The sequence below is a fragment of the Pezoporus occidentalis genome, unplaced genomic scaffold, assembly GCF_034315485.1.
Source record: "Pezoporus occidentalis ecotype Australia unplaced genomic scaffold, CSIRO_AGI_Poc_V1 ctg351, whole genome shotgun sequence".
NCBI lineage: Eukaryota > Metazoa > Chordata > Aves > Psittaciformes > Psittacidae > Pezoporus > Pezoporus occidentalis.
The window spans coordinates 40,303-67,859 of NW_026915495.1; the positions used below are offsets into that span (position 1 = coordinate 40,303).

Consider the following 27,557-nt stretch of genomic DNA (forward strand, 5'->3'; position numbering starts at 1 on the left):
TCACAAACAACCATGCATTAGAAACTGAAATGCTGCTGGGAGGCTCCGGGGCTGCGTGGTTTGCTCCGGTGCGGCTGCGGCCCCGCGGCACACGCAGCTCCGTCCATCGCACACAAACAGTCCCGCGGGGTGAGTCTAGCCGAAAATGCCACCGAAGGTGGAGGCGATGACGATGCCCAGGATCACGCAGCAGATAATGATCATGATCTTCTTCTGCTCAGGTGTCCCGGCACCGGCAGGGAGAGAGGGAGAGGGGACTGTGAGTTTGGGGGTCTGCAAACTGAGAGCTCAGGGCTGCGCTCTGCCCCATTCCTGTTTCCTTGTGGCAGGCTATGAGCAGCACCCTGGGAGCCAGAGGGGCAGGGATGGGCACCCCAGCTCTCCCTTCAGCCCTGAGGTGGCAGAGTTGAGCTGCTGGCTCCTAGGCCCCTGAGCTGATAGAGGCCCAGGCAGCTGCCTCTGCACTCAGGGTCAGAGCTGGACCATGCCTGTTCACTGTATTTTTTGTCAAGGGATGTGGCTCTCACAGCAGGCCTGGCCCACAGGATCCATCCACCCTGTCCCCCTTCCTCCCCCCCCAGACAGCACCTCTGCCCATGGCTCATTGGCATTGTTCACACAGCTTGTGCCAGGGAGCTCTGCCTCAGTTGGTGACACCCGTGGGACCTGTGCTGCACCCAGTGGTGTCAGGTAAAGCAGAGTCCAGGCACCTGTGCAGCTGTACCACGCTGCCCAATCCTCGGGGCAGGCAGTGGGGCAGGCAGGGGCCTGTCCTGGGGCAGGAGTCAGCCAGTGCCGTGACTCACCCGTCTGGCTTTGCTCTGGTACTTCACTGCTTTTTTGGTGTCAGACACAGCTCGCTCCACGTAGTCCACTGAGTGCTCCACGTTGTACTCGATGCGGTCAATCATCTCGCCCTGCAGAACGGGGACAGAGCCCACGTGCCCGCACGCACGCAGACGTGAGCTCCTTCCTGCTCTGCTCCCCAGCACCGTGTGCACGTTGCCCTGCCCAGCAGCCCTGTGAGCGAGAGAGGGACCCTCAGTTGAAGCAGGTAGTGGGTGCCCCACGGTGCCCTGGACTGTGGGCTCTGTCCCAGAAGGGCTGGGACCTCTGTGCACATCCTAGCAGGGAGGCAAGAAAGGGTGAGGGTCAAGGGGTCTCCAGCCGGGTCTTGGCCTGCTAGCTGCCCTATCCGGTATCTCAGGTGACATCAAAGCCACAACAGGATCTACACTGACACCACACTGCTGAAACCAGAGGCACGGCAGGGGAGCAGGGACCGCATCAGCAGTGCCATGAGGGATGCTCACAAAACCATGCACATGCAGGGACAACCAACTGCTCTCACCTGCACCAGCACCCTGCTGAGAGTGCAGGGCCCCGCAGTGAGGCTGGCAAGGATTGCAGGGCCCTGCTAGAGCTCCTGCCCTGCTCTGCCCCACCGGCTGCAGGGCTGGGCAGGGAATGCGGACTGCTGTGGACATGGGGACACAGGCTGGTGTGAGCTCCCCATCCTGAATACACAGGGAAGCAGCCAGGTCCTGTGGCAGCTGGAGACAGAGCCTGACAGTTCATGTCACTGACAGGGTTGACAGGGGGTGGGTGGCTTGAAGCCCAGTGCCCTCCTGCATGGCACAAAGGGGCTGCAGAGCCGGCAGGTCCTGGCCAGCAGCTCTGCAATGCTCGTTCCTTGGCCTAATGCAGGAGAGCATTGGGTGTTACCCCCAAGGCACTGACCCCCACCAGGCTTCTGCTCCTCCCTGCCTTGCCTAAAGCTGCTCCTTCTCCTTCCCACCTGTGCCATGCCTGAGCAGAGCAGGGAGCTGCCAGCCCCGCTGCCAGCCCAGCACCCTTCTGCTCCTGGTGCCAGCCTCCCTCCCCACAGGGCAGTGCAGGGTGCTGGCACAGTGTAGCCCTTCAAGCGGGTCAGGGAACTGCAAACCCCCCATCTGTCCCCCAGGGCAGACAGAACAGGCACCAACGCCGCCTCACCACAACCACCCCTGCCTGGCCACCACAGGCAGTCCCTAGCAAAACACGAGAGCCGCAGGCATGCAGGGCATGGCCATGCACAGCAGAGCATGCAGCACCGGCAGGGGCTCAGCGGGGCTTTACCTGCCACTGATGTCTCCTCAGGCCATGGCAGCGTGGCAGGCAAGAAGTGGGGTGAGCAGAGACACCGAACACATGCCCAGCTCAGGGGCTGAGCACTGCGGGCCGGCAGCAGGGCAGGGGCAGCCTGGCAGGACCACCACATCTGGCGGCACCCCAAGCTCACCCAGCAGGGCCCAGGGCTCCAGAGGAGATGGAGACTCTCCATCTGCATGGCAGTCACCCGCTACCCTCCTCCTGAGCCCACCACCGAACCTCTCGCCCTGGGCATGCCGCAGCCCCCAACTCTGGGTGGCTCAGCCCTGAGGAGCCCAGCTCAGCCCCAGTGGTACCCACACCAGTCCCAGATGCAGTTTTTCCTCTCAGCACCCACCCAGGCAGCCCCATCATCCTTCAACCTCTCCAGGCGAGTCAGCCACAGGGCCGCAGTGTCTCCCTACCTGGCTCTCCACCAGCATGGCCATGTCCATGAACATGTCGTGCAGCTCTCGGATGCTGTTCTCCAGTTTGATGATTTCACTGTGCCGTGTCTCAATCTCATTCAGTGCCTGCTTGGTGATGTTTGAATCCATGATGATCTGCAAGAAGACAGGGCCACTGAGCAGTGTGCTTAGCCCCTCAGATGCTGGGCATCAAGAGAGGGGCACCCCACTCCACCCTCTGGCCCCTCCTCAGGCAAGACCCAAGAACCCTGCTGCACAAGGTGTGCTCAGCTCTCCACTGTGGCAGCACATCCACCCAGCCCCTCCCCAGGATGAGCCAGTGCTTACCCCAGAGGAGAAGATGGCTGGGTTGCCGCTCTCCAGCATGTCCTCCAGCTCCTCGCTGGTGGTGGTCCTCCCAGCTGCAAGTGACACAACACAGGTCAGCCATGAGCCCTTGATACAGCCACAAGTCCTGCAGCCTTCCTGCAGGGTGCTCCTGTCTCCATGGCATCTCCCATGGCATGGGAGCAGCAAAGCTTCCAGCCTGGAGAGTGCACCAGGTGGTTCAGGGAGCTGCCATCCCACAGCCTGGCTCTGTACCAGCCCTGCGACCCTCTTTTTAGGGGGGCCAAGCAGTCAGCTTGGCCCAGCTCACCCAGAAAGCCCGTCTGCCACTACCTGTTCCTGCAGGGCAGGGAGTGGTGCCAATGGATCAGTAGCCACCAGGACCCAGTTGGGCTGGGAAGAAGGAGGGAGTGAGAGCAGCAAGCCAAGAGCAGGGGAGTTGCAGATCCTGGGCTAGCTGAAGATGAGGAGGACACCGGGCTCAGCAGGGCTTGCTGGGTGGGCGGGTACTGCTGCAATTGCTGGGCTGCCTGAGTTTTAGTGCTGCAGCTGCAGAAACCAGGCTCTGTCCTTCCCCCTGCAACACAGCCCTCCTCCTTTGGGAGCAATTCATCCATTGTGCATGGTTGCCTTCCCTTCCTCATGGACACACTCCACACTCCTACAGGGCACAGGGAGATTACTCGCTCTGTGGGTTACACTGATCCTCCAGCATGAATTTCAACACGTTCTTCAGGCTAACAGCCAGGTAGGACCTGTGAAATCACAGTGCTCTGCAGAGATGCCAGCGCTGGGCAGGCTTCTGCTGGGGCTGCCCAGTGGGGTGGGAAGGGTGAGCAGAGAGGGCAGGAGACATCCCACTGGTGTGAGGAGGAGCAGATGGGGGAAGACAGGCAGGAGCAGGTCCCCTGCAACACACTGCCTGCAGGCTCTGTCAGCGGTGTCATCCTCCAGGATGAGTTCTGGGCACCTCTGAAAGGGGGATGGAGGAGATGTGGCAGAGTGCAGGGACAGCCCACAGGACAGTGCTCCTGCTTCCAGTGCTGCTGCACCAGGGACTCGGGGAGACACCAGAAACCTTGACCCTGGTCCGAACCTTCACCACAAATGTGTCAGTGCCCAGGGAGCACGGTGCAGGGACCTGCCTGCCCTGCTGTGCCTGGCTGCCACCCCACAGGCATGGCACACGCTGTCCCCTTGCATGGGGAGTTCCTTAAACAAGAACACCTTCACACTTCACTACATGTCTCTTTCTATGCAAGGTCCCGCACCTGAGGCAGAGCAATCTCCAGTACCAGCACAGACTGGGGGAGAGAAAGAGGAAGGGAGGGAGGGAGGGAGGGAGGAAGAGAGAAAGGGATGGATGGATGGATGGATGGATGGATGGATGGATGGATGGATGGATGGATGGAGAGCAGCCCTGTGAAGAAGGACTCAGGGATACTGTTGGGTGACAACCAGGACATGGCCCAGCAGTGTGCGCTTGCAGCCCAGAAAGCCAAGTGTCTCCTGGGCTGATCACCACCAGCGTGACCAGCAGGTCGAGGCAGGGGATGCTCCTCCTCTGCTCTGCTCTCCTGAGACCCCCTGGAGCTCTGCATCCAGCTCAGGGGTCCCTGGCACAAGACAATGGTTTTAAAGGGGTAGGGTGAGGTTGGACATAGGGAAGAAATGTGGTACCATGAGGGTGCTGAGGCGCTGGCACAGGGTGCCCAGAGAAGCTGTGGCTGCCCCATCCCTGGCAGTGCTCAAGGCCAGGTTGGACACAGGGGCTTGGAGCAAGCTGCTCTGGTGGAAGGGGTCCCTGCCTGTGGCAGGGGTTGGAGCTGGATGAGTTTTAAGGTCCTTTTCAACCCAAACCACTCTGTGAACCCATGATCCTATGACATGAATACAACAAAGATCCAAAGTCTCAGTAGAAAGGGCTGGAAACAAGTTATCTTGAACGCAGACCTGAGTCTACCTCAGGAACAAGGCAAGAGTCAGGGCTGAAGACATACCTCTGCAGCATGGCTCAGATATGGGCTGGGTGGCCCAAGCCTAATCTTATACAGCTCTTGGACCCATGGACAGAGGTGAATGTCCTGTGTGATGCTGGTCTAAACAGTGAAGACCTGTTAGTGCCCCCAAAGCTGTAAGAAGATGCAGCTCTACACGCATGGGTGGCCGGGGCAGTGTTATCCAGTGCAGCTTGGACAGGTTGACACTGCCTGCAGGGCGGTTGGGATGAGCTGAGTTCATCTGTACCAGCCCAGCCTGTCACAAGCCTCCCTGCCTCTTCGGACCCACCTGCTCAGTTGGCTGCAGGGGCCAACTCCAGCGCTGTGCTGGCATTTCCATCCAGTGAGACACTTCCAGCCCAGACAAACACTGGTCATTCCCGACAGCAAAGTGTCACAGGAATCCTAAATCGCCCATCTCGGCACCACGTGAGCTGCCCTGCTGAGCTGCCAGGGCCAGAGCAGCCCCCAGACCGTCCTGGCTGAAGGGCAGCCGGGGATACATGCACAGCTTGCCTCCCTGCACATCAGTTAACCTGGTCTTGCAGAGTGAGGCAGAGGCTCGTTAATTCTCACAGGGCCTTTGGCGACAGCAGATGCCTTATTTTTGGCTCCTTGGTCTCGCATTTAAGAAAACTGTTCATAAAAACAAGTAGTGGCTGCGCAGCACCTCCATGCCCACCAGAGAAAGCTCCTCTAAGCTTCAAATCCAGTTTCCCCAGAGCAACACCTCATCAGATTTGTCATAATGGACAAAACAGTGAGGGAAAAAGCAAAGCAGCAACACTTCCCACCACAGGCAGCCCAGAGGCTTGTGCTGGCAGAGCACGGCTCCCAGCAGCAGACACCGCAGTGGGGACACCACTGAGAGAGGCAGGGTCCAGGCAAAGGACAGACAGAGAGCTGTTGTGCTGCCATCACCAACCTGCAACACAGCACAGCCTGGGATCCCCCCATGGCATCTTCAGGGCAGAGCCTGGGAGGGCTGTGGGGGGTCCCAGGGGGTGGCTATGGCCTGGGGCAGTGACTGCACCACCCCTTCTTGTGTGACTGTCCTAATTCCAAGCAAGAAGCAGATCCCGGCAGGCTGGAGAAGCTCACCAGGTGTGGGGAAGCCTCCCCCGGGCAGCTGAGAAGTCCCTGCTCTCACACTTTCAAAGCCTGAGTGATTTGCTGGCTTCAATGTCAGAACTCCTGGCTCCTATCTTTGGATTCATCAGCTGAAAAGAGAGCTGAGGATTTCATAGAGCTTCCTGCAGTCATCACTTTCCAGCTGAGCTCCATTCCAAATAACATGTCCAAGAGCCCCCAGAGCAGCAGGGACTGAAGGTCCCCACTGGGACACACCAGGACAAACAGAGCCCTCTGCCCAGGAAGCACTCCTGATAAAACCTCAATAATCTTTGGCTTTTGAGGAGCCTTTTTGTCAGAAGGGATTTCCCAGTGTCCCGACAGAGGAATCCAGCTCTTGCAAAGGACTGTGCACAGGACTGTGTACCTTCACAGCACCATCCTGCCTCTGCATCTGCTCCACACCTCCCCGCAAAGGGGAAGCTGGTACCTCATCATCACTAACTAGGACACCTCCTCTGCACCCAGTCACTACACCATAGTGTGTCCTGAACAGCCTTTTCCTTGCACCTCCTCAGACTCTGCCAGACACTGACAGCCTTACAGGATAAACAGAGCAAAGAAAGGGATCATTTAATATAGCTCCATTATTTAAGCAAAGCATCAGAGTCCTTCCAAAATCCAGGAGCAGAAAAACAAGAGGAAGGCTTTTTGAGGTTTGCAGACAATAAGGACCTCACTAAGCCCTTTCAAACTTTCTCTCTTAGAAGGGAGGTACAGGGATACCTCAATTCCTGTTTCCATCCCAAGCCATCCCTCTCACTGGAGGGGTGACAGCCTGGCATTAGCTGACGAGTGAGCTGATCAGCTGGACCAGTGACACACGCATCATCCTGCTTTACATGAAGGCATTGCTGAGCTTCGTGTCAGCCAAACTTTCCATTCAGCCAGTGTGAATCATTTCTCTTATTATTATAGTTCATAAAGACTAATCTTAACAGGCTTGCACAACCAAGTCTCCTTCAAAGAAACTACCATGAGCACGCAGATTCCTGGGCATCTGCAGCTCCTGAAGGACATTCCCACAGGTGACTACCAAGGACACCATTCTGACTCAAAAATCTCCTACCTTATTATTCACTGTGAGCTGTGAAAGGGAAGAAAACCACACATTTGCTTGCGAGAAAAAACCCAACCCTGGACTAGGATTCAGACCCTTTCATTTGAGCCCCCAAAACCATGAACACATCTGAAAATGAGATTATTTGCAAAAATCTCTTTTAATCTCTGCATGCCCTGACTTCTCCCTTGCTTATTCCCCTAATTACAGCGGTGATGTGGTTCTTCTTTGCTGGGAGATAATTAAAACTGAACTCAGTGTTACTGATGGCCACGGAGAACCACCAGGACAGCAGGTTTTGTGGACAGGGAGGACCAGGCTTCTGATCTCAGTGCATGCTGGTGACATCCTTGGAGGTGTCACCTGGCATCCACCTTTGGACACTGGAAGACACCATTACTGCTGCCAGGAGCCACCAGGGTCCTGGGAGATGCCTGGAACAGACGTTGAGGCTTGTGCTCCTTGTCCAGCAAGGGAAACTGCTGGGAGCACTGAGTGCCCCCTTTTCGAGAGGTCTGTTCTCTGGTTTTCTGTTTAGTTCAGTTCACTGGCAATGACAATCACCCAAAGGAAAGGCAAGGCAAGACATGGGAGTCAGGAATCCCCGCCAGCTTCTCTGAATTCAAAATTAGCTGTAACCAAGGCAGAAATCATCCTCCCTGTGCTCTTTGCGCTCTCTACCCAGCAGTCAGGAAAACCTGAGGGGAGGTTTTTTGTGCTTTGCTGGATGCAGTCTGACATTGAAATGCAAATACCGCCACATGAAGTCCCTGCTCATTGCAGGGGGGCTGAAATAGATGACCTTTGAAGGTCCCTTCCAACCCAAACCATTCTATGATTCTGTGAATATCTTCCAGCAGGAGCTGTGTCCTGGTTGCTCCCATGGGTGAGAACACAGCCCCTGTGCACTGTGGTTTCCAAGGGGGAGCTCTGCACAGTGGCAGGAGCTGCTTGGATCTGTGGGAGCGACACGACCCCAGAGCTTGGCTGCGTTCCCCCTCCAGGTTTACTCACTGATCTCCAGCTGCCTCTGGATCCTGCCCTTGCAGCGCTCCCGGTAGTCAGTCTGCGTGGCGTTGTACTCGGACATCACCTCCACGAACTTGCGTGACAGCGTTGAGTGCTGCAGAGAGGAGAGGAAGGGAGAGTGGAGTGAGGGTCCTGCAGGAGGAGAGTCCTGCCACCCCCGAGCTGGGGCAGGCTCAGCCCTGAGCACCCCTGCACCTCTAGCAGCCCAAAAAGCATTTGGAGCTCAAAAGCTGGTCCAAGGAGTGTGATGAAGTGCAAGGGGGCAGCAGGTGATGAGGCCCCAGGGGCATGCACCAGACGCACTCCTCACCCAAGCCCAATCCAAGCCCCCAGAAGACAACCTGTGGTGGCAGCAGACCTGAAAGTCATGGCTGGCACCACCCTCCTCACCCATACCACAGCTTGCGGCCAAGCAGCCCGGAGCTGAGGCCACAGCGGTGCCCTGGGTCCAGCCCTGCTGGCCCTGCCACACTGCCAGGATGTGCTGGACCCGGCACAGGCACAGGACGGGCACGCAGCAGTCACTCTGTGGTGCTGGGGGTGGGCGGGGAGGTCCTGGGGGAACCCAGTGCCCTGAGCATCAAACCCCCGACCTGTCTGCAAGCGGCTGTTGGCGGAAGCCCAGGGCTGGGGCTTGGCCAGGGGCAGCTGTCCTCACTCCAGAAGCGTGGTCCCACTTTTCCTCCTCACACTGGAGGGCTCCCCCAGGCACCAGCCCCACAGGGACACAGGGGATGCCTGCCCGCCCCAGGCTGAGTGAGCCGCCAGCCCTGCATGCAGAGCACGCTCATCTCGGGAGGCTGCTTTCCCCTCTCCAGGAAATGCACCAGACAACCTTAGAATTACACTTGACCAGGGTGCTGCTGAGCACTGACACCCCCCCCGAGCTGGCTGCTGCGCCTGGGGAGCACCCATGCTGGGGCCCACCTTGCTGCCTGACCCAGCTGTCAGGATGAGCTCTACAAACAGCCCTGCGGATGGTCAGGAAGGGCAGGACAGAGCATCACATGCATCCTTCATCCAAAGACATCTCTTGAATTAGCCCTTTTCCTGATATGCCAGAAATTGAGTTTCACAGTACCATGGACTCAGAACAGTTGAGGTTGGAAGGGATCTTCAAAGATTCAGTCCAACGCTCCCTCTCCCCCCCAAGTAAGCAGGGGCATCTTCCACTAGATCAGCTTGTGGGAACATTAAAGCCTTTGGACTGCTCCTCAGGGCTGTGGAAGGCTTTGTTTGGAGGTAGTTTTCCTTGCAATCAAAAAAGGGATGCATTTCTTGTTCTTGATAGTGGTTGGGCTGTTTACAAAGATGCAGAAAAACCCATCCCACCACTGGGGGCTTCATTCTGACCAATGACACTTGCACAACACAAAGAACCACCAGCAGTAGGACACGGGGCTCAGCCATGCAGCTCTGCTGGTGCTGGCTGCCCTCACATCATGCCAAGCTCCTTGCTCCCCATGGCTGCTGGTAGCAGCATTCCAAGCACCATGCTCCTGTCCCCTCAGGTGTCCCAGCAGGAAGGGCTGGCAAGGGGTGTCAAAAGCCACCCTTTGTGACACTGATGTTCTGTCATCCTAAAACATGTAATGGTAGCTGGAAACGGGCTGTGGACCCTTCCCACTGCTGGGGGAGAGTGGAGAGGGCGATGACCCAAGGGGATGCCGGCACTGTGCAGCTCATTAGAGCTGTGAGTGCACAGATGGCAGAGCTCAGCCCTCACCGGCAGCTGTGAGCTCACACAGGGCACAGGCAGGGCTCAGGCTGCTCTCCTGCTGCAAAGCAGCAGCTCCTCAGGGCATGAGGGGTGTTCATGACAGGATCATGGACTCACAGAATCATTTGGATTGGAAGGGACCTTCAGAGATGACCAGTCCCAACCCCCTGCCATGGGCAGGGACACCTTCCACTAGAGCACCTTGCTCCAAGCCCCTGTGTCCAACCTGGCCTTGAACACTGCCAGGGATGGGGCAGCCACAGCTTCTCTGGGCACCCTGTGCCAGCGCCTCAGCACCCTCATGGTACCACGTTTCTCCCCTATGTCCAACCTCAACCCACCCTCATCCAGTTTAAACCCATCGCCCCTTGTCCTGTCCCTGTAGGCCCTGCTCAAAAGTCTCCATCTTTCCTCTAAGCCCCCTTGAAGTCCTGAGCAGCCACAGGAAGGTCTCCTTGGAGCCGTCTCTTCTCTGGGCTGCACAGCCCCAACTCCCTCCCCTTTCTCCACAGCAGAGCTCTGGATCAGGGAGACCAGTGCAGTGCAGCATCTCTGTAGCGCCAGACATGCCCAGGGCACACGAGCATTCCGGTGTCAGTACACCCAGAGCAGCCCCTTCTCCATGAGACAGCACTGGAGACTTCGTGAAGATATCCTTGTGTTTGCTTTGCAGTTACTCTGAGCCAGCAGCAGCTTGGTTTTTACGGCAGAGACTCAAAGTCAGCTCATTGCATTGCTCCCATGCTGGCAAACCTCACACAAAGCCCCCAGCAGCTCCAGCTTCCACAGGCAGCCTCTGCTCAAGAGGTGCCTGGCCCAAAGCAGGGTTAAAACAGCTCCTGAGCATCATGGCTTGAAATCCAGCAAAGACGTGAGGTGCCACCCAAGCGACTCTTCTTCTGCCTTCTCCACATCGTCTTCCTAAAATCCAGTTCATTCTTATTAAGCTAAAGAGAATCAACATATTGTTTATCTGCAGCCAAATATAGCCTGGGTGTTACATGACAGCCCTTTCTGCTGATCAGTATACCCCACCGTGCCTCTTTTACTTAAGAAGTTATTTAATTTAGGGTTTCTCTTGTCAGATTGTTATTTGATGCTCCCACAGGCATCTCACATATCTGAAAAATACATTTGATTTTTGAAGGAATACAGAGTTTCATGCAAAATGGGCAGGAAAAAGCATTTTAAATGGCTTTCAGTCATTAAATAAAACTACCTGGATAGTCAGGGTAAATAAAAAGCATACCAAAACATACCTTGCATTTGAAAGAAACTCACTAAACAGAAAATGTTAACTGAAGTTAGGAAATGGGGTTGTTGCACCTGGGTCCAGCAACTCTTCACTTCCCAAGCATGGGAAAAGCAGCCCATTGCTGGATTTCCAATGAGCTCACACAGCTCTGGATACCCTCACAGGGCTTTGACACCCCCACAAAGCATCCAATGAAACCCAGAACCTTGGCCTTCAAGGTTTCAAATGAAGAGAAAGACATCTCTAAAGTGCTCATCGTGTGGGGGTGCCGGGGGATGCCAGCCTCCCTCCTGAGCCCACTGTGGGTCACAGCAGCAGCAGAGATCCTACCGCTGAGCTCCCACACTTGTGTCTGTTTCAGGGTTGAGCCCCACACCAGTCAGATAAACCAAGCACAACAGCAGCTAGAGCAAAAGCTGTTCTAAGTAACAAGGACCCAACCTCCTGCTATTTGCTCTGTTATGAACTCAAGATTTGAGAATTCTAGAAACATGGTAAATACTGCTGAGACGCCTGGGAACCTGCGTCATTGGCAATGTTTCTGGGCTGGGGATGCCCTTGAGAGCTGTGTCCCCAAAGCCCCTGCCGACCCCCCCTTTTGCTGCTGGTGAGCTGAACAAGACAGGGTGCTTTATTCAAACTGCTGCTGTGAAACGGGGACAAACAGAGTAGTTTAAATGTAATGAATTAAGAACATAATAACAACCAGCCCTTGCTGTGCCCTGGCAGAAACTGGACAGCAAGTACTATCTACCTGTTTGGGTGTACTTTGGGGAATGATGGACAAGTTCCACGCCTAAAAATAGATAGGACCTCTGGCAATTCAGTACCATATACTGTTTCTTAATGCAAACTCCACGCTGTTTCCCACATGACAGCTACAGCCGGTGCATGGGTCCAGGTGACCCACAGAACAGCGCTGTCAGCCCCTCTAACCCACGCTGCGCGGTGACAGGCAAAGCCAGCAACAGAACCCTGAGACAACACGGCTCTTGTGCCCAGCTCAGCGTCAGCCTCCATCCCATCCCGCGCACGAGTGTGCAAACCGGGCACACAAACCACTGGTCATGGGGTCCCAGCAAGGGGTCAGCATTCCTGAGAGAACGAGCAGCTGCAGGAGCCCAGAGCCAAACCACCCAGGCTGGAAGCCAAAGCCCCAAAGCGGAGCAGTGTGCTTCATCACCCACCTCAGCCTCCCAACACAGCGGCTCCCACTGCTGCGCAGAGGAGCTCCTCTCCCTCATTACCTGCAGAGCCTAAAGAAATGCTCAGAAATAGCCAAATTACAAGAAAATCTCCCACTTCCTTGACTGAATAGTGCATGGCTTGGGCTGTTCAGCTGTCAGAAGAGACAGCTCTGGGGGACCTCACTGCAGCTGTTCAATATATATACATATATATAGGCAGCTTACAGGAAAGATGAAGAAAGACTTCTGACCAGGGCCTACAGGGACAAGACAAGGGGTGATGGTTTTAAACTGAATGAGGGTTGACTGAGGTTGGACAGAGGGAAGAAATGTGGTACCACGAGGGTGCTGAGGCACTGGCAGAGGATGCCCAGAGGAGCTGTGGCTGCCCCATCCCCGGCAGCATTCAAGGCCAGGTTGGACACAGGAGCTTGGAGCAAGCTGCTCTAGTGGAAGGTGTCCCTGCCTAAAACTATGGCAGGGGGCTGGAACTGGATCATCTCCGAAAGTCCCTTCCAACCCAAACCACTCTGGGACTCTTTGTGGAGCAGAGCCCTGAACCCCACTCTCCTACGTGCCAGGATGATGTCCCAACTGCAGCGTTTCAACATGGAGCAGGTATAAACCCTGCTCAAATACGGCCCTAGGCTACACAGCACCAGTCTGTGACCACCCCTGGTTTCCTCAGACACTGCAGAAGTAACACCTTTCCCTGGGAAACATGGGCACACCATGGGACAGCCGCCGTCCACTGCCACCTCCCTGCTCTCCCCTCCTTGCCACTGCCATTCAACACCTTCATTTGAGTTGGCAAACAGCTCCTGAAGGGCACAGTGGAGAACTCAGCAGAGCAGAAAGCCCAGTGGGGGTTTCACAGCACTGCTGTCAGCACGCTGCAGTGTCTCCAGAGTGGTAGATGCAGAGATGCTGCTTCACTGTGTGCTGTTGCACCATCCTTTGGTTTGCTTTTGCTGTGCCCCAGCAATTCTCCTACCCATTTGTTTTTGGGACAAGCCTTTCTCTCGCCCCACAGGTTGAGGACTGGTTCTCCACAGACTTAGGCTCAGCTGTGACAGCCTCTGGTGCAGGGCCAGGAAGATGCTGGGCTCCAAGCTGGAAGCTGCCTCTGCAGAGGTGAGCATTTACCATCACTGTGGTAATGACCCAGCACCTACTGCAGCCCAGGGCAGGTAACACAAGTGGCTTCCCACACTGAAAAGGAGATAAACGGGAAAAGCCAAAATCCCTCTGACTTCACTGCAGAGAGCCTGAAGAAAATAGGATTGTTACTGAGCTGTATTCGTGCACAAACCCTCTGCGAGAGTGCAGCCCCATGCCCAGATCAGCACCCCGGGTGCTGAAGAGCTACACTGGCAGCTCCTGTCACCTTTAGCAGTTTAATGGTTTGCTAAAACACTTTGCTGCAGAACAATGCCTTGCTGCTCTGCTCTGAGACACCTTGCTTTCATCCACATCCTCCAGTAGAACCAGCAAGGACAAGACACTGTAGCCTGCCCTGCAGTGATGCAGAGCCAGATTCCACTGATGGAGCAATTCCCAGGTCTCTCTTGTCTTGCTGGGTGCTCTCTCACCAAGGGATCACCCGCAGGTTGGCCAACCCGCAGTAAAAACTACACACATCAACCCTCCATGGTGAGGCACAAGACAAAACTTCAGCCCAGCAGGCCTGCACAGTGCTCTCTGAAAGGCCACCCCTCTTTTAAGGCTAGAGTGAAATTTTGGTGAGTTACCCAGCTGCACCAGTGAGCCTTGGGCTCACTTAAGAACTGCTCAAGCATCCTTCCAGAAACACAGAGACTTCAGGTTTCTGAACACACTGAGGGCAAACATTCTCCCCCCAAAGCTGGAACTTCAGAGGGTGTATGTGCTCCAGTCAAAACCACCTTCAGTGAGATGCTTAATGTGGATGTGAAGAAGCCCACCCGTGTGTTCATCCACGCAGACATCCAGACTTGCACACAAGGACAAAGCACACTGCTCTCCCCTCCGCAGCTGCCTTTCTGCATACTTATGTCACAGGTCCTTCAGGCTGGCTTTTGCACTCACCTATTTGGCAACATGCTGCATTCCTTTGCCCAGTATTTGCACACCATAACTTGACTGCTTGTCGTGGTTTAAACCCAGTCAGGTAACTTGCCCACTCACTCCCAGTGAGTGGCGCCGAGCTGACAACAATCGAGGTCCGTGTCCGTCTCCCCCCCCCGCCTCCCCGCACCGGGGCTCTCCCCTTCCCCGCTCCCGGAGGAACGGGGAGGAGGATTGAGAGAGTGCAACTCCTACGGGTTGAGACAAGAACAGTCCAGCAACCAATGTACAACACAAATCACCACCGCTACTATCAGCTACAACAATGATAAGGGAAAATAACAAGGGAAGAGAACAGGATACCACCGGCCAAGAAAACGAGTTCCACCTGGAAGCCCGTGTCCTTCCGGGTAACTCCCAGTTACTCCCCACCCCGGCCATGACGTGCTGTGGTATGGAATACCTCCCCGGCTAGCCCGGGTCAGGCGCCCCGTCTCTGCTTCCTCACAGCCTCCCCTCCTCCCTGGCAGAGCATGAGCCTCACAGAGTCCTTGGTCAGGGTAAACATCACTTAGCAACAACCGAAAACATCGGCTTCACCAACACTGTTCTCAAGCTGGAAGTCAAAACACAGCACTGCACCAGTTAACACAAAGGAAAAACATGACTGCTACTGCGGAACCCAGGACACTGCTCTAAAGCCAAGCCCTCCTCTCCCATCACCTCTGGGATCACAGAATCCCAGAACTGTTAGGGTTGGAAGGGACCTCTCGAGATCACCCGGTCCAACCCCCCCTGCCACCCAGAGCAGGTCACACAGGAACAGATCCAGGTGGGGTTTGAATGTCTCGAGAGAGGGAGACTCCAGCCCCTCCTGGGGAGCCTGTTCCAGGGCTCTGCCACCCTCAGTGGAAAGAAGTTTTTTACATTGAAGACCCCTCAACTACCTCCAGCCGCTTCCTGTCCTCCCCATCCCAGTGCCACAGGGCAGAGACTGACCTGAGTTTTCCTTATCCGCAAGTCAGCAGATGACCTGTTCAGTCCTTCCTCTTGTTCAATGCTCTGCTCAATACCTGGTCAGGGTAGAAGGGCATAGGTTATTTCATGCTGTTTGGAGAAGGAAAATGGATTGTTTGGCAAAGGGACTGTACAAGACTGATACCTGTGAACCGAGGAGCACCTGGCACTGAGCAGTCCCCAGCTCCTGACCCTAGCCAGCAATTTAGCCTGGACTGGCAGCAAAGCCCCATTCCATTACTGCAAAGCACTCAGTGCCTGGCCACCAGCTGAGGCTTGGTGCTGTGGAGGGCAGCACCTTCGTCCCCCAGGCTGGTAAGCGAGGATTTAAATGCAAAACTGATGGAATGCTTGGGTCTGATCTCCACACTTTACAATATACAAACAACTGGAGGGACCTTATCGGTGCCTACAAGTGCCTGACAGGAGGATGGAGCCAGGAGGGGGCTGGGCTCTGCTCCCAAGGAACAAGGGATGGGACAAGAGGAACCGGCCTCAAGCTGCACCAGGGCAGGTTTAGACTGGAGATTAGGACAAATTTCCTCCCCAGAGGGCGCTCAGGCATTGGAACAGGCTGCCCAGGGCAGTGCTGGAGTCACCATCCCTGCAAGTGTTCACACACTGTGGAGACGAGGCACTCAGTGATACAGGTTAGTGGTGGCCTTGGCAGTGCTGGGGTAAAGGTTGGATTGATGATCTTAAAGGTCTTTTCCAAGCTGGCTGATTCCATGATTCTATGGAGTGCTGTTCTCCCCCTGCTAGGCGTGAGGAGGAATCACAGCTAAAATGTCTCTGCAAAATACCAAAGCTCAAGACTTCTCCAAGGACCCTAAAAAGATGTCCCAGCTGCCCATTCCTGCACAGGCAGGACCTAGCAGGATGATGAGAACATGCTTCACCTTGCTGCGCAGTCCTCTGCAGCAAAGCATAGCTTTGCCCTTTTATGCCCGGTAATGCAGCTAAGTGAGATGAATTCTTCTCTTGTCCAAAACCCATAAATGACAGCAGGCAGCAGCACTGCCCTGCTCTGCATCCCATCATGGTTTGGGCAGGGAGAGGGTGGGGGAGGCAGGGCAGGAGGTCCAGCACAGAGCAAGGCAGTGCCAACCTGCTCCTTGAGGCCAGCTTGGGACACACTCATTCAAAAACTGAAATTCAGGGACTTCAAAAGCCTGTCAGCAAGCTCCCATCAGCAGGCTGGCCCAGCATGCAGAGATGCATGGTGCCATGTAGACCACCAGGTGTGAGCTGGTGGTGTCCCTTGAGTTTGGCTGCTGACACCTTCCCAACACAGGTTCCCACAGCCCTCTGTCCCCAACACCTTCCACCCTGGAGCAGGGTCCCATGAGCCCAGTACGGGGCAGGTTTCACCTGAAGCAGGGACTCCCCATTCCCTGGAGCTGCCCAGTATCTCCCCATCACCACCCAGAGTGGCAAGATAGAGCTTGGGACACCACCACACGGTGGGCATCTGTTTCTGCTGTGTGCCGGGTAGCGTGGGGGGCCCCACAGCAGCACCCTGTGGAGAGCATCAGCACTGTGAGGAGGACTGTGGGCCTGGGGAACCCTTTGTGGTGCTGGAAGAGGGTGTCCAGCAGCACAGCTTGCTCTGGGGAAGGGCTGGAGAACATCAGCACAAATTCTGCACTCCCTCCTATTCCCTCTTGGAACTAGCATCTGACCTCCAGCTTATGTGAAAGGCCCTGTCTCACACAGCCTGATGGCCACAGAACTTCTCTGTGCACGCTCCTGCCTGTGAGCACACTGCCTGCTGCCTGCCCAACATATTCCGTCAGCAACTGGTCTCCCTCCGCGTTTGTCACAAACTGCTCCCTGTTCCCAAGGAACAGTATTAGCAAACATTGTGCATTTATGATCATTAATAAATTCACATTTTCCCAAGAAGCCGGTAATTAGAATGAGCCACTGCATGAGCAACGTCTGTCCTAAAGAAGTTCATTTGTTGCCAGCAGATGGTGGTTTTGATCAGTCCTGACTGTTTTCTTTCATTGATCATGCTGGCCATGATCTGGGACAAAGCACAAGGACTAATATCTGTTGCTCCAGGTAAAAACGGTACCAGTGAATCTTTTCTGGAAGAAGGATAACAGGAATTGGAGCCTGTCCTGCAATCCTTCAGGCTGCCAAAGCACCCTAAAAAACACGGAACAAACACCTATGGGATGACACCTACGGAAAAGGATTTTTGTTTCGCATGGGCTAAACCCTGTCTCTATCTGGACACCAGGGAGAGATCCCAGTACAGGTGGAGCTCCGGGCCATGGGAAGGGGTCCCCTGGTCTATGAAATGGGTAAGCTGACCCTGAGCATTCATTCCTGAGTCTATGTGAGAGCATGTGTCAGGAGGACAGAGGGTAGCAAGGGGACAATGGAGGTACAAGTCACCTTCTGGCATATATATGGGACATGGCCAAGCCAGTGGTGACAAACGTAGCAAACAGATCTAGCCATATCTAAGTTCTTCATGACGGCAGGGCTCCCATGAAACCCTGGGATTAGGGAGAATGTTGCTCCCATGGGGGAAGTACCAACTCCTCTCTGATCCTTCAGACACAGCCAGGTCTCCTACAACAGTCTCAACCAAATCCCATGCTGATGTCCAAGGCAAATCTGAGCTATGCTGGGATGACCTGCCTCCTACATGAAGATGCTACCATTCTCACCGACCACCTGCATTCCCTGGGATCTAATCTTGAGCTTTTGGGCTCGGCCGAGTGCTGCAGCACAGCCCCAGCCGCCAGCAGCCTGACAGTCACGTTGGTCTGGAGGAAGCAGGGTGGGGGCAGTGAGAATCCCAGGCATCAGGACAGCATGCCCCATGCCAGCACACTGGCCAGAGCTGCACCGGGAAGAGGGACCATGGCTCTCTGCGTAGGGACCCCTTGGTGCTGCACCTGCCTAGGCTGTCTGTGCCAACATGGCTCACCAGGGAAGGGCCAGCTCTTCTTGGAGGCTTGCACATTCTCCAGCGGCACCTCTTCAACAACTCAGCCCTGGCAAACCAACCTTTGGCCATGCTGGGGGTTTGCTCACTGCAAGAGCCCAGCGCCTGCCAGTGCTCACAGCCCCACTCCCTCACCTCCATCTTGGGAATGGGGCACAAGGGGGCAAAATCACAAAGGGCAAATAAAAGCAGCTGGCGGATGCTAGGGGGACAGAAAGTGACATCCATCCCCAGGAGATCCCAGCAAAGTAATGGCAGATGTCTCTTCCCCACGCTCTGCAACGGCTCCCAGCGCCAGCTCAAGCTGACACCAGAGAATACACAGATGGGGCAGGGCTGTGGGTCTGTAACCTGCCCTTTCCCACCCAGAGCAAACCACCACAAAACGGTCTTGACCTGTGTCACACCCCAGGTGCTGCGAGCACAGGGCTGAGATGACAGCCAGGGCCCCATGGCATTTCTGGTCACGGGGGATGAATGGTGAGTGCTGGGCAGTGGAGGCACGGAGCAGGACACAGGGCAGCAGCGCTCCCTGCCTGCTGCACCCCCTGCCCAGCGGAGGGCAGCGGGCAGAGCTCCACAGCAGCGTCACAGGCAAATACTCACTCTTTAGCTTGGAGCGTACTTTGTTTGCCGTCTTCTTTATGTCAGACATCAGCTCTTCCAGCTCCTCCTTCGTTTCTGAAGAGAAAAAAGGAAACACAGATGTTTTGGAGACTGCTAAAATCTGCTGCCCGGCCCCTTAGCATCTGGAGACGAGTACTGCAAGCACTCCCAGCTCCAGACTGGGAGCACTTCCACCCCAAGCACGCTTGTTGGGCTCTCCTAATGGTCCTGAGCCTGGAAATAACCAGGCTGGTTGGGCAACGAGAGAGGCAGGAAGCCCTCCTGCAGGACCACCTGCCCGCACAGCCCTAACCTGCCCTGTACCCAGTGTGCTGCAGAAAGGGGAAGGGAATGGATACACAATCCACAGTGATGGTTCCTGCAGTGAAATGAAAACCACTGCTGGTGACCAAAAACCTTCTGCTCAGCGAGGCATTCAGCCCTGTGGAGAAGGACTCAGGGATACTGTTGGGTGACAACCAGGACATGGCCCAGCAGTGTGCGCTTGCAGCCCAGAAAGCCAAGTGTCTCCTGGGCTGATCACCACCAGCGTGACCAGCAGGTCGAGGCAGGGGATGCTCCTCCTCTGCATCCAGCTCAGGGGCCCCCAGCTCAAGACATGCATGGACCTGGTGGGTCCAGAGGAGCCTCCAAAACGGCCCGAGGGCTGGGAGAGCTCTGCTGTGTGGAGAAAGGGGAGGGAGTTGGGGCTGTGCAGCCCAGGGAAGAGACGGCTCCAGGGAGACCTTCCTGTGGCTGCTCAGGACTTCAAGGGGGTTTAGAGGAAAGATGGAGACTTTTGAGCAGGGCCTGCAGGGACAGGACAAGGGGCGATGGGTTTAAACTGGACAAGGGTGGGATGAGGTTGGACATAGGGGAGAAATGTGGTACCATGAGGGTGCTGAGGCGCTGGCACAGAGTGCCCAGAGAAGCTGTGGCTGCCCCATCCCTGGCAGTGCTCAAGGACAGCTTGGACACAGGGGCTTGGAGCAACCTGCTCTACTGGAAGATGGCTCAGCACACTGGTACCAAACTGTGCCCTGCCTGTGCAGCCTGTGATGCTGTGCACTGCAGAAAGCCTGGGTGGTGGCACCAAATGCCCTGCGCTCACCCCATGGGCTTGTAACTGGCTTGCCAGGGATGTAACTGTGCCCCAACCATGGTACCAGCTAATCCCAAAACTCAACCTTGACACCAGCAGGCTGCAATATCTCAAGATCCATATACAAAAGAACATACAAACCACCTGTCATTCAAATGTGACTTCTAGAGAAGCTGCTACCCCAATGCTCCCTCTTGATTTTGATGAGATCAACACTTACTTAATTAAATAGACTTTGTTTAATAGACTCTAGGCACATTATCTGAGTCATACCAGTGGCTGTGGTAGCTCTGTGCCATACACTCCCACCTGCCAGTCACAGGCATAATGAGAAAATCATGATGATGGGAACGTGCTGGGTGAAGGTCACATCCGATGGATGGCTGCATTCATCTCTGACTCAGAGCTAAGAGCTTCGATGCTATTGTGTAAAGGAAAAAGGGAACACGTCTGCCAATACCTTCACCCCAGGCTCCAGGTATTCTGAGCAAGCCAACGCAGCACCTTTCCAGGGAAAGCGGTACAATTACGTATGAGCCAGAGAATAAGCACAAAGGCAGGGAAGGAAGAGCTCATCCCCAGCTGGAGTTCTCATTTGACTAATTATTTATTTCCCCCCCCCATTCCTGGGAAAACTTGTGTTTGATGAAGAAATAAACCAGCCCAGGCTGAGTAACTGCCTGCACCCAGACAGGCTGGGGCCAGCTCACAAGGAAGCAAAGACCCAAGAGTGCTGGGGGACAACAGGCTGCCACGAACACAGGGTCAGGCCAAGAGCCAGGCTTGTTCACCGGCAAAGGGGAAAGCCAGAGGGGCTCCTACTGCAGCCTATGACTACCCAGCAGGAGGATGGAGAGAAGCTGGAGCTTCCTGGAATCCTTGGAGGATTCAGCTCCTTGCCGAAGCCTGGAGGAGCATAGGGACAGGACAACCAGCAATGGGCCAAGCTGGGATAAGGAAAATTCAAATTAGACGTTAGGAAAAGAAAATGTCATCATGAACGAGGTCAAATACTGGACCCAGGGAGTATGTGAGCTGTCCATCCTTAGGGATATCTTAGCATGTGGCTGTGGGCGAAGGCCTGAGTAACCTGACTTGCTGGAGGGTACTGGACCAGGGACCACCAGGGTCCCTTCCCACCCATATCCACCTTTGGTCCTAAGAAACAATTTCACATAACTCACTGCAATGTCATTTCCCTTCTTCCTGTCAATGTGGGCTGAGGGATTTGCTTCAGTGATACCATCACAGAGGATGCACAGGGCAAGCGGTGAGCACAGGTGAGAATCTCCCCAAGCTGGCTGCTCAGGAAGGGGACAGGACCACGTGGACAGATGGAGGGGACACGGGACAGGGAGCTCGGCTGCCTTTCCTCAAAATATTTCCAACTGAGCAGCAAGGAGAAAACACTGCTGGCTGGCTTTGAGTCACGGGATGTGCGAGGATTACTTGGCGACCTGGCAGCACAGATTGCCCAGACAATTATTTTCACTTCCATAGCGTCTGTTTAAGTGACTCATTCAAATCTATTTAACTGTTCATGGCGAGTAACATTCAGCAACAGGAAGCTCAAGTACCACAACATCACCACAGCTACGGTCACCCCGGCGAGCAGAGCAGCACTGAAGGGCAAGATGTGATGGTCAAGAGGCCAGGCCCCCACATCCCACAGCCCACCAGGGATGTCTGTTCCACTCCTGCTGGCACCGAGCACAGCAGAGGAGCAGGGATGTTCCCATGGTCACCAGAGCCTGTGGCCACGTCCCAGGGGTTCCTGGGAGTGGGGAGGAGGTTTTGGTCTGGGACTGAGACCTGGGCCGTGACCTGCCCTGGAGGGGAGCTCAGGAAGCACAGGGGAGGTGGGGTGCACACAGGGGAACAGGCAGCAGTGGAAGCTCTTTCTCCTCCTCCTGCCAACAGCAAATGGGCACCTGCAAACGCCCAGCCCAGGCTTGTAACACCTCTCGGCTCCATCGCAGCCTCAGCTACTTGGGAAGGAGGAAAACCCAACTCCCCTGTGTCACCTTCCCACATCTCTCCAAGTTCCCAAAAGCTTCTCTCAAGCAACAGGAAAAGAGGCAAACACAAGGAACTGGCACCCAGAGCTGCCATGCAGGATGCTCCTCAGGGCAGGGAGGAGAATCCCGCCTGCAGCCCAATGCAGATGGATCGACGGAGGGAGGGACAAAAGGAGAGACGAAGGGAGGGACGGATGGATAGATGGAGAGCAGCCCTGCAGAGGACTTTCCAGCTGAAGTCCCATTTGCCAAAAGAGATTTGGGATATCAATGACCTCCGTGCAGTCCTTCAGTTCCCAAAGGCTGATGACCCTTCCTGGAAATGGAGCTCAGAGTCTGACATTGCAACTTATTTATTCAAGCTCGGTAAAATGGGACAGAACAGGGGAGCACACAGAGGGGTGGGCAGGAGAGAGCTGAGCAACCATGAGCAGAGCCAGGATTGTCTCTTCCACACAGAAGCAACACAAGGAGCTGCAGCTGCTTGCTGAGCTGCAGAAATAGGACACACCAATGCTGTCCATCTGCCTTTGCCAGAAGAGAGGGCACAGAGACATCCGATGCCATCATGGAGTGCTAGCAGCCCTGGGATTTGTAACTTCCAGCGTGGCAAGAGGGACAAATCCTGCCGGAGCTGCAGCAAGGAGAGGCACTGCCAGGGATCAATGCCAGCGTAAGACATCACAAGGTTTTTACACAGGTGCAGAACAGAGATGATGCCTGGAAGGGTCTAAGAAGCTCTTACAGACCCTCTGGGACTAAAAGTGCTCACTAAAACACATCATCTGCACCACCCGGCTGCGTTTGGAGGTGACTTGCATCAGACTAAAATTGTACCTCTTGACTTTTCAGGTCCCTAAAAAAGGCAGGTGACACCTTTTTAGGTAATTAAAAGGTGATAACATCAGTGGGACTGCACTTACAAAACACCATTCTGTAGTAGCAGTGACGGATCATGTTTCACACACCCTGCGAACCCAGTGTGCTCCTCACAGCTGCCAGTTCAGTTGGGCAAAGGTGCTGAGCTGCTGTGGTCACCAAGAAACATGGAGAACAAGTCCAGTGGCTGGACACTGAGAGCTCTGCAGCAATGGAGTAACCCTTTCACAGCCGGTTGCTGAGCTGGGCAGCAGCTGAGCTTCCCCCTCGGGTGTTCTCATCCCACAGCCGTCCTCCTCTGGCTGCTCCTGCTGCTCCAGGCTGGCCCCAGAGCCAGAAACCCTCCTGGGAAACAAACCTCAGGATGAAGGGAGAGCTGTGCTGTGCACTAACTGCTTCTCCTGCAGCCATACTTGTTGGCTGCATATAACCCCATCGGCACAAATGAGGGGATCAAAGTTCACTCATAACAAAGCATTTTGGTGATGAACCTGTGCAAAAGGCGGAGGAGACAGAGGGTGCAGCACAGTGCCTGCTCCCGGTTCCTCCCTTTCAGAGCAAGTGCTGGTCAGGAAGAGCTAGGGATGAAGGGGAGCCATGTAACCCTGCCTGGACACATTCACGTGAGCTCAAATCCAACTTGTGCAACCACACAGCTCCCAAGATCTGCTGCCCGTCCTGCCTGCAGCAGGCTCCCAGAACCACCTGCCATCACAGCCACGGAGGGAACAGTTCGTATGCAGCAGCAAACCTTGTGGGACCTGCAGCTTGCCTCCAGCATCCCCAGCCATGCTGGTGCTCCAGCTTACAGCAGGAGGTTGCTAAGCTGTCAGGAAACAGCAAGCAGTGATATCTCAAAGCGGGGGGGGAGGATCCCTTTTAATTGATTTCTCAACAATAATGATGTACCGTGACTTACAACGCCAGCTGAAGAGCATAGTTCTCTTTGCACAGCAATAAGGTCCTACTAAAACACAGCTCAAAGCAAACAATAGGCCTGATGAAGGCACATAGCTTCCCACACAACTGACCTGGTAGGTGTGGGGTGGGTGAGGGCAGCAGCTGCAGCCAGCAGCCCTGGGAACTCCCCATGGCCCACCAGTGAGCTGCCTCCACGAGGGGCACCCAACTGAGACCTCAAAATGTACGTGAATGAGCAGCTTTGAGTGGCTGCCCCCACCCGCTGCAGATGTGCCCATCCATCAGAGACCTCCAGCCCCGGGTGTCTCACAGCATCTTTCACAAGGTTTCGGGGCCCCCACCTCTCCAAGAGCAATACTTACCTGGCTGATGAGCAAACAGCTTGCTTTCCTCCCTGTCCCCCCCATGGCTCTCCTCAAGCCTCTCCACCCACCCCAGTTAGCTCCAGGGTGGCACTCCATGCCCTCAGGACCTTTCCTGCATCAACACCTTGCCCCTTAACTGGCTGCTCCCACCCCACCTGGGGCCACATGCACCTCCCTGGGGAGCTGCAGGAGGGATGCAGGGTGCAGTGGGATGACAGGGACAGGGCTCACAGGCAGCAAAGCTGACCTGGCTCTCCTGCAGGCACGCAGCAGGCAGAGGTCCCAGGTAAAGATATTTTTACACCACCAGGCTGCATTAATTGTATTACCCTCCTTTCATTCTCTCAATTGAATTCCACTTCAAATACTCCATTATTTTCCCCAGAAGGAAGGTTGGGTTAATCAGTAATTACTCAGCTCATTCCCCATCTCTTCTCAAAATCCAACACTGTGCTACCTCCCAAGCTCCTGATGCTCATAAAGTATGTGGAGACTTGCTGGAAATGAACACTGAGGCACCATCTTACTCAGCTCTTGGAAAACTTCCTGATTGATAACTTCAGACTGGACCCAGCAGTGTCTATTTTTGGTACTGACTGTTTAGCAACAACCAGAATTACTGTTGGAACATAAGAATTTAAACCATCATAAGATACATCATGTGCTTTCCCCTATGTTTCTGTCCTTTCTGCATTATTCTCCCATTCTCCTTCATTTGCAGGCGTTTCACACCAGTTCAGCCCATACTTTGGGCTGCTGCTTGCTGGGTTTTCCAGCTGCCTGCCACTTCCATCTCTAGCTTCTGTGCCACTGGGAGAAAGTGGGAAAATATTCTTCTCCTTCCCACTACCTATGGGAAAATGGGAGACCAATGTATACCAATGGCAAGTAAAACTCCAAAAGGAGGAGTTATAGAAAAGTTGTAAGAAATGCGTAAGGATGCATTGAGGATATAATGCTTTAAATTTATTGTGTGCACACATGATATAAAGGAGCAAGTCATGGTCATCTTGATCATCATGAACCAAAGGTTCTCACTTTTTGTCTTGTCTTCAGTTCCCCATTATCTGCTGAGACAAAATGGGGATTCTATGGTTCTATGACATGCGCTGCCCATGGCCCATCCCCAGGCTGGCTGCCTGGTTATTCCACTGTTGTGGGTCTCAGTCCCCCTCACCCCTGACTTTCCCCATTCTCCTCACCCTGGACCCTGAGCAGGGCAGTGGCCACCTGATAGCTCCCAACATCAGATGGAGCTTCCACCAGAAGACTTGGCAGGGCAACACCCTGACCAGGTCAAGCAGTTGTTGCAACCTGCAGCTGTCAGGTGTCAGAGCAAATGCCTTTGGGTATAAGGAGGCCAGGAAGGTCCCTAAGAGCTACCCACTGCACAGCAGCCCGCTGCATCTCCGTAAACAGCAACTCACAAGCAGTAATCACAATGCATTTCATCAACAAAGGGCTTTGGTCACTGGAAGGCTTTAGCAGCAGCCCAGGTCACAGAGCATCAGGAGAGGCAGCAGGAAAGGTATGGAAAATGTCAAAAAGGGGAAAACAACACCTCACAGCTACGGGCGCTCGCTCAAGCATCCTTTTCATAGAGCCACGGACTCAGCACGGTTTGGGTCGGAAGGGACCAGTCCTCCTGCCACCACCACCCCACTCACTCCAGCACCAACCCATCCACGGCCCCTGTGCCCCTGCAGGCACCGCTGCCTGTGAGCCCCTCCTGCCTCCCACTGCCCGAGCCGTGCTCAGGGCTGGGAGCTGCGCCGTGCCAGGCAGTGCCGACGTGCTCCCCGGCACGCTCACTGCAGCCGCCCGCTCCTCCCCAGCACGGCGTCACCCGCCTGTCACCAGCTGCCTTCTCCATGGCTCTCATTAATTCATTGGAGGGAAACCTCTGATGGAGAAGGAACAGGGAATCCTAAAAGCAAACCGTGCTTGTTCCCTGCTTCACCACTCTCACCTTCCCTCGTTGTCCTTGCTCCGTGCTCCTCAGATAAGGGCAGGTTACCTCTGACTGCTTGAAATAAAGCCTGAGAAACTAGGAACGGTGGGAGGAAGGGAGGAAAACCAACTTAACAAAAAAGATGAAACGACACGGTGTGAATGAACAAAAAACAACAGAGACCCTACAAAATTACCTCAAAACAGCGCAAGGATGCATTCGGGCTGCTCAGAAAGGAAGGGGGAAATAGAATGGATGCAGGTTTGGGATTGCACGGACCTACTGCCAAGTACCCATTCACCCTCCTCGGGTCTCACACAGGAAATAGGGACAGTTCTGTGCACTGTCTGGCAGTGGTCTGCACATTTCCTCCTTGGCTCACCCGTTCCCTCCCGGCCCCTCATCTCTGCAGCCTCCCCTCACTACCCTGGCCTCGTCTGTCTCACTTAATTACGGATTCCCTTGCGCGTTCCCTCCCTCCCCACGCTGGATTCCACCCTCCCCTCCCACTTCACTCTCCAGACTCCTTTCTTTGCCAGGATTTGCCTTCAGCATTCGCAGCACGGCCCTTATTAGCTCTTAGCTAATTGCCCAGCAAGACAGCGGGCTCTGCCCTGCCAGCTCACATGCTTTGCCCCAAGCATCTGCTGTTGGCACCTCCCTGCCCAAGCACTGTTACCTGTCAAACCCTTTGCATACTTAAAACAAAACCTCTTTAAAATTTAACTCCTGTGCAAGTGAAGGCATCCGCAGGCAGTCCCTGCTGCCACACCACTGGCAGGAGCAGGCCCTCACACCGGAGCATAGCTCAGAACTTATTCTCCCCGGGACCTCAGCAACCCCGATGTGGCCACAGGAGCCCTTCTCCTCCCCAGCTTGCCCAGGAAAAGACATCCCTGTCCCTGCAGGGTGGTATTTCTGCCTTTTAGACAGCATGTTTTATATTCCCAGGGGGGATCCTCAGGGAAATCACAGACTCACAGATCGGTTTGGGCTGGAAGGGACCTTAAAGCTCATCCAGCTCCAACCCCTGCCACGGGCAGGGACACCTTCCACTAGAGCAGCTTGCTCCAAGCCCCTGTGTCCAACCTGGCCTTGAACACTGCCAGGGATGGGGCAGCCACAGCTTCTCTGGGCACCCTGTGCCAGCACCTCAGCACCCTCACAGGGAAGAGCTTCTGCCTAAGAGCTCATCTCAGTCTCTCCTGTTACAGGGGCACAGACACCTCATACTGGGGTGTCTTCTAAATGTCTGTGGCCATGGCCAGGGTATGCTGGGTCACAAAACACGGCTGTGTCCCCCACCCTGCACACTACAGTCATAGTGCACCCTGCTCCTCCTCACCAAACCCTAATAAACAGAGGCTTTTCCTCATTAACTGCCTTCTTCCTAAGTTATCCTTTCCTACGTTTCTGGCCC

General features: G+C 55.0%; 1 protein-coding gene across 2 annotated transcripts in view; it reads right to left on the reverse strand.

The window, feature by feature from the left end:
• STX1A (syntaxin 1A) overlaps positions 1 to 27,557 on the reverse strand; it is a 54,599-nt gene continuing 27,042 nt past the window's right edge. Inside the window, exons 4-10 of one of the 2 annotated variants that reach the window (XR_009966993.1) lie at positions 18,902 to 18,976; positions 15,313 to 15,386; positions 8,091 to 8,199; positions 2,886 to 2,959; positions 2,556 to 2,693; positions 807 to 1,020; positions 1 to 213 (exon numbers count right to left, since the gene is read on the reverse strand). Coding sequence is in view for 1 of the 2 variants with exons in the window: in XM_062630438.1 (XP_062486422.1) it covers positions 136 to 213; positions 807 to 917; positions 2,556 to 2,693; positions 2,886 to 2,959; positions 8,091 to 8,199; positions 15,313 to 15,386; positions 18,902 to 18,976 (659 nt within the window). In the remaining variant the exon portion in view is untranslated. The remainder of the gene's footprint in view (positions 214 to 806; positions 1,021 to 2,555; positions 2,694 to 2,885; positions 2,960 to 8,090; positions 8,200 to 15,312; positions 15,387 to 18,901; positions 18,977 to 27,557) is intronic. The other variant, XM_062630438.1, reaches the window with a different exon arrangement.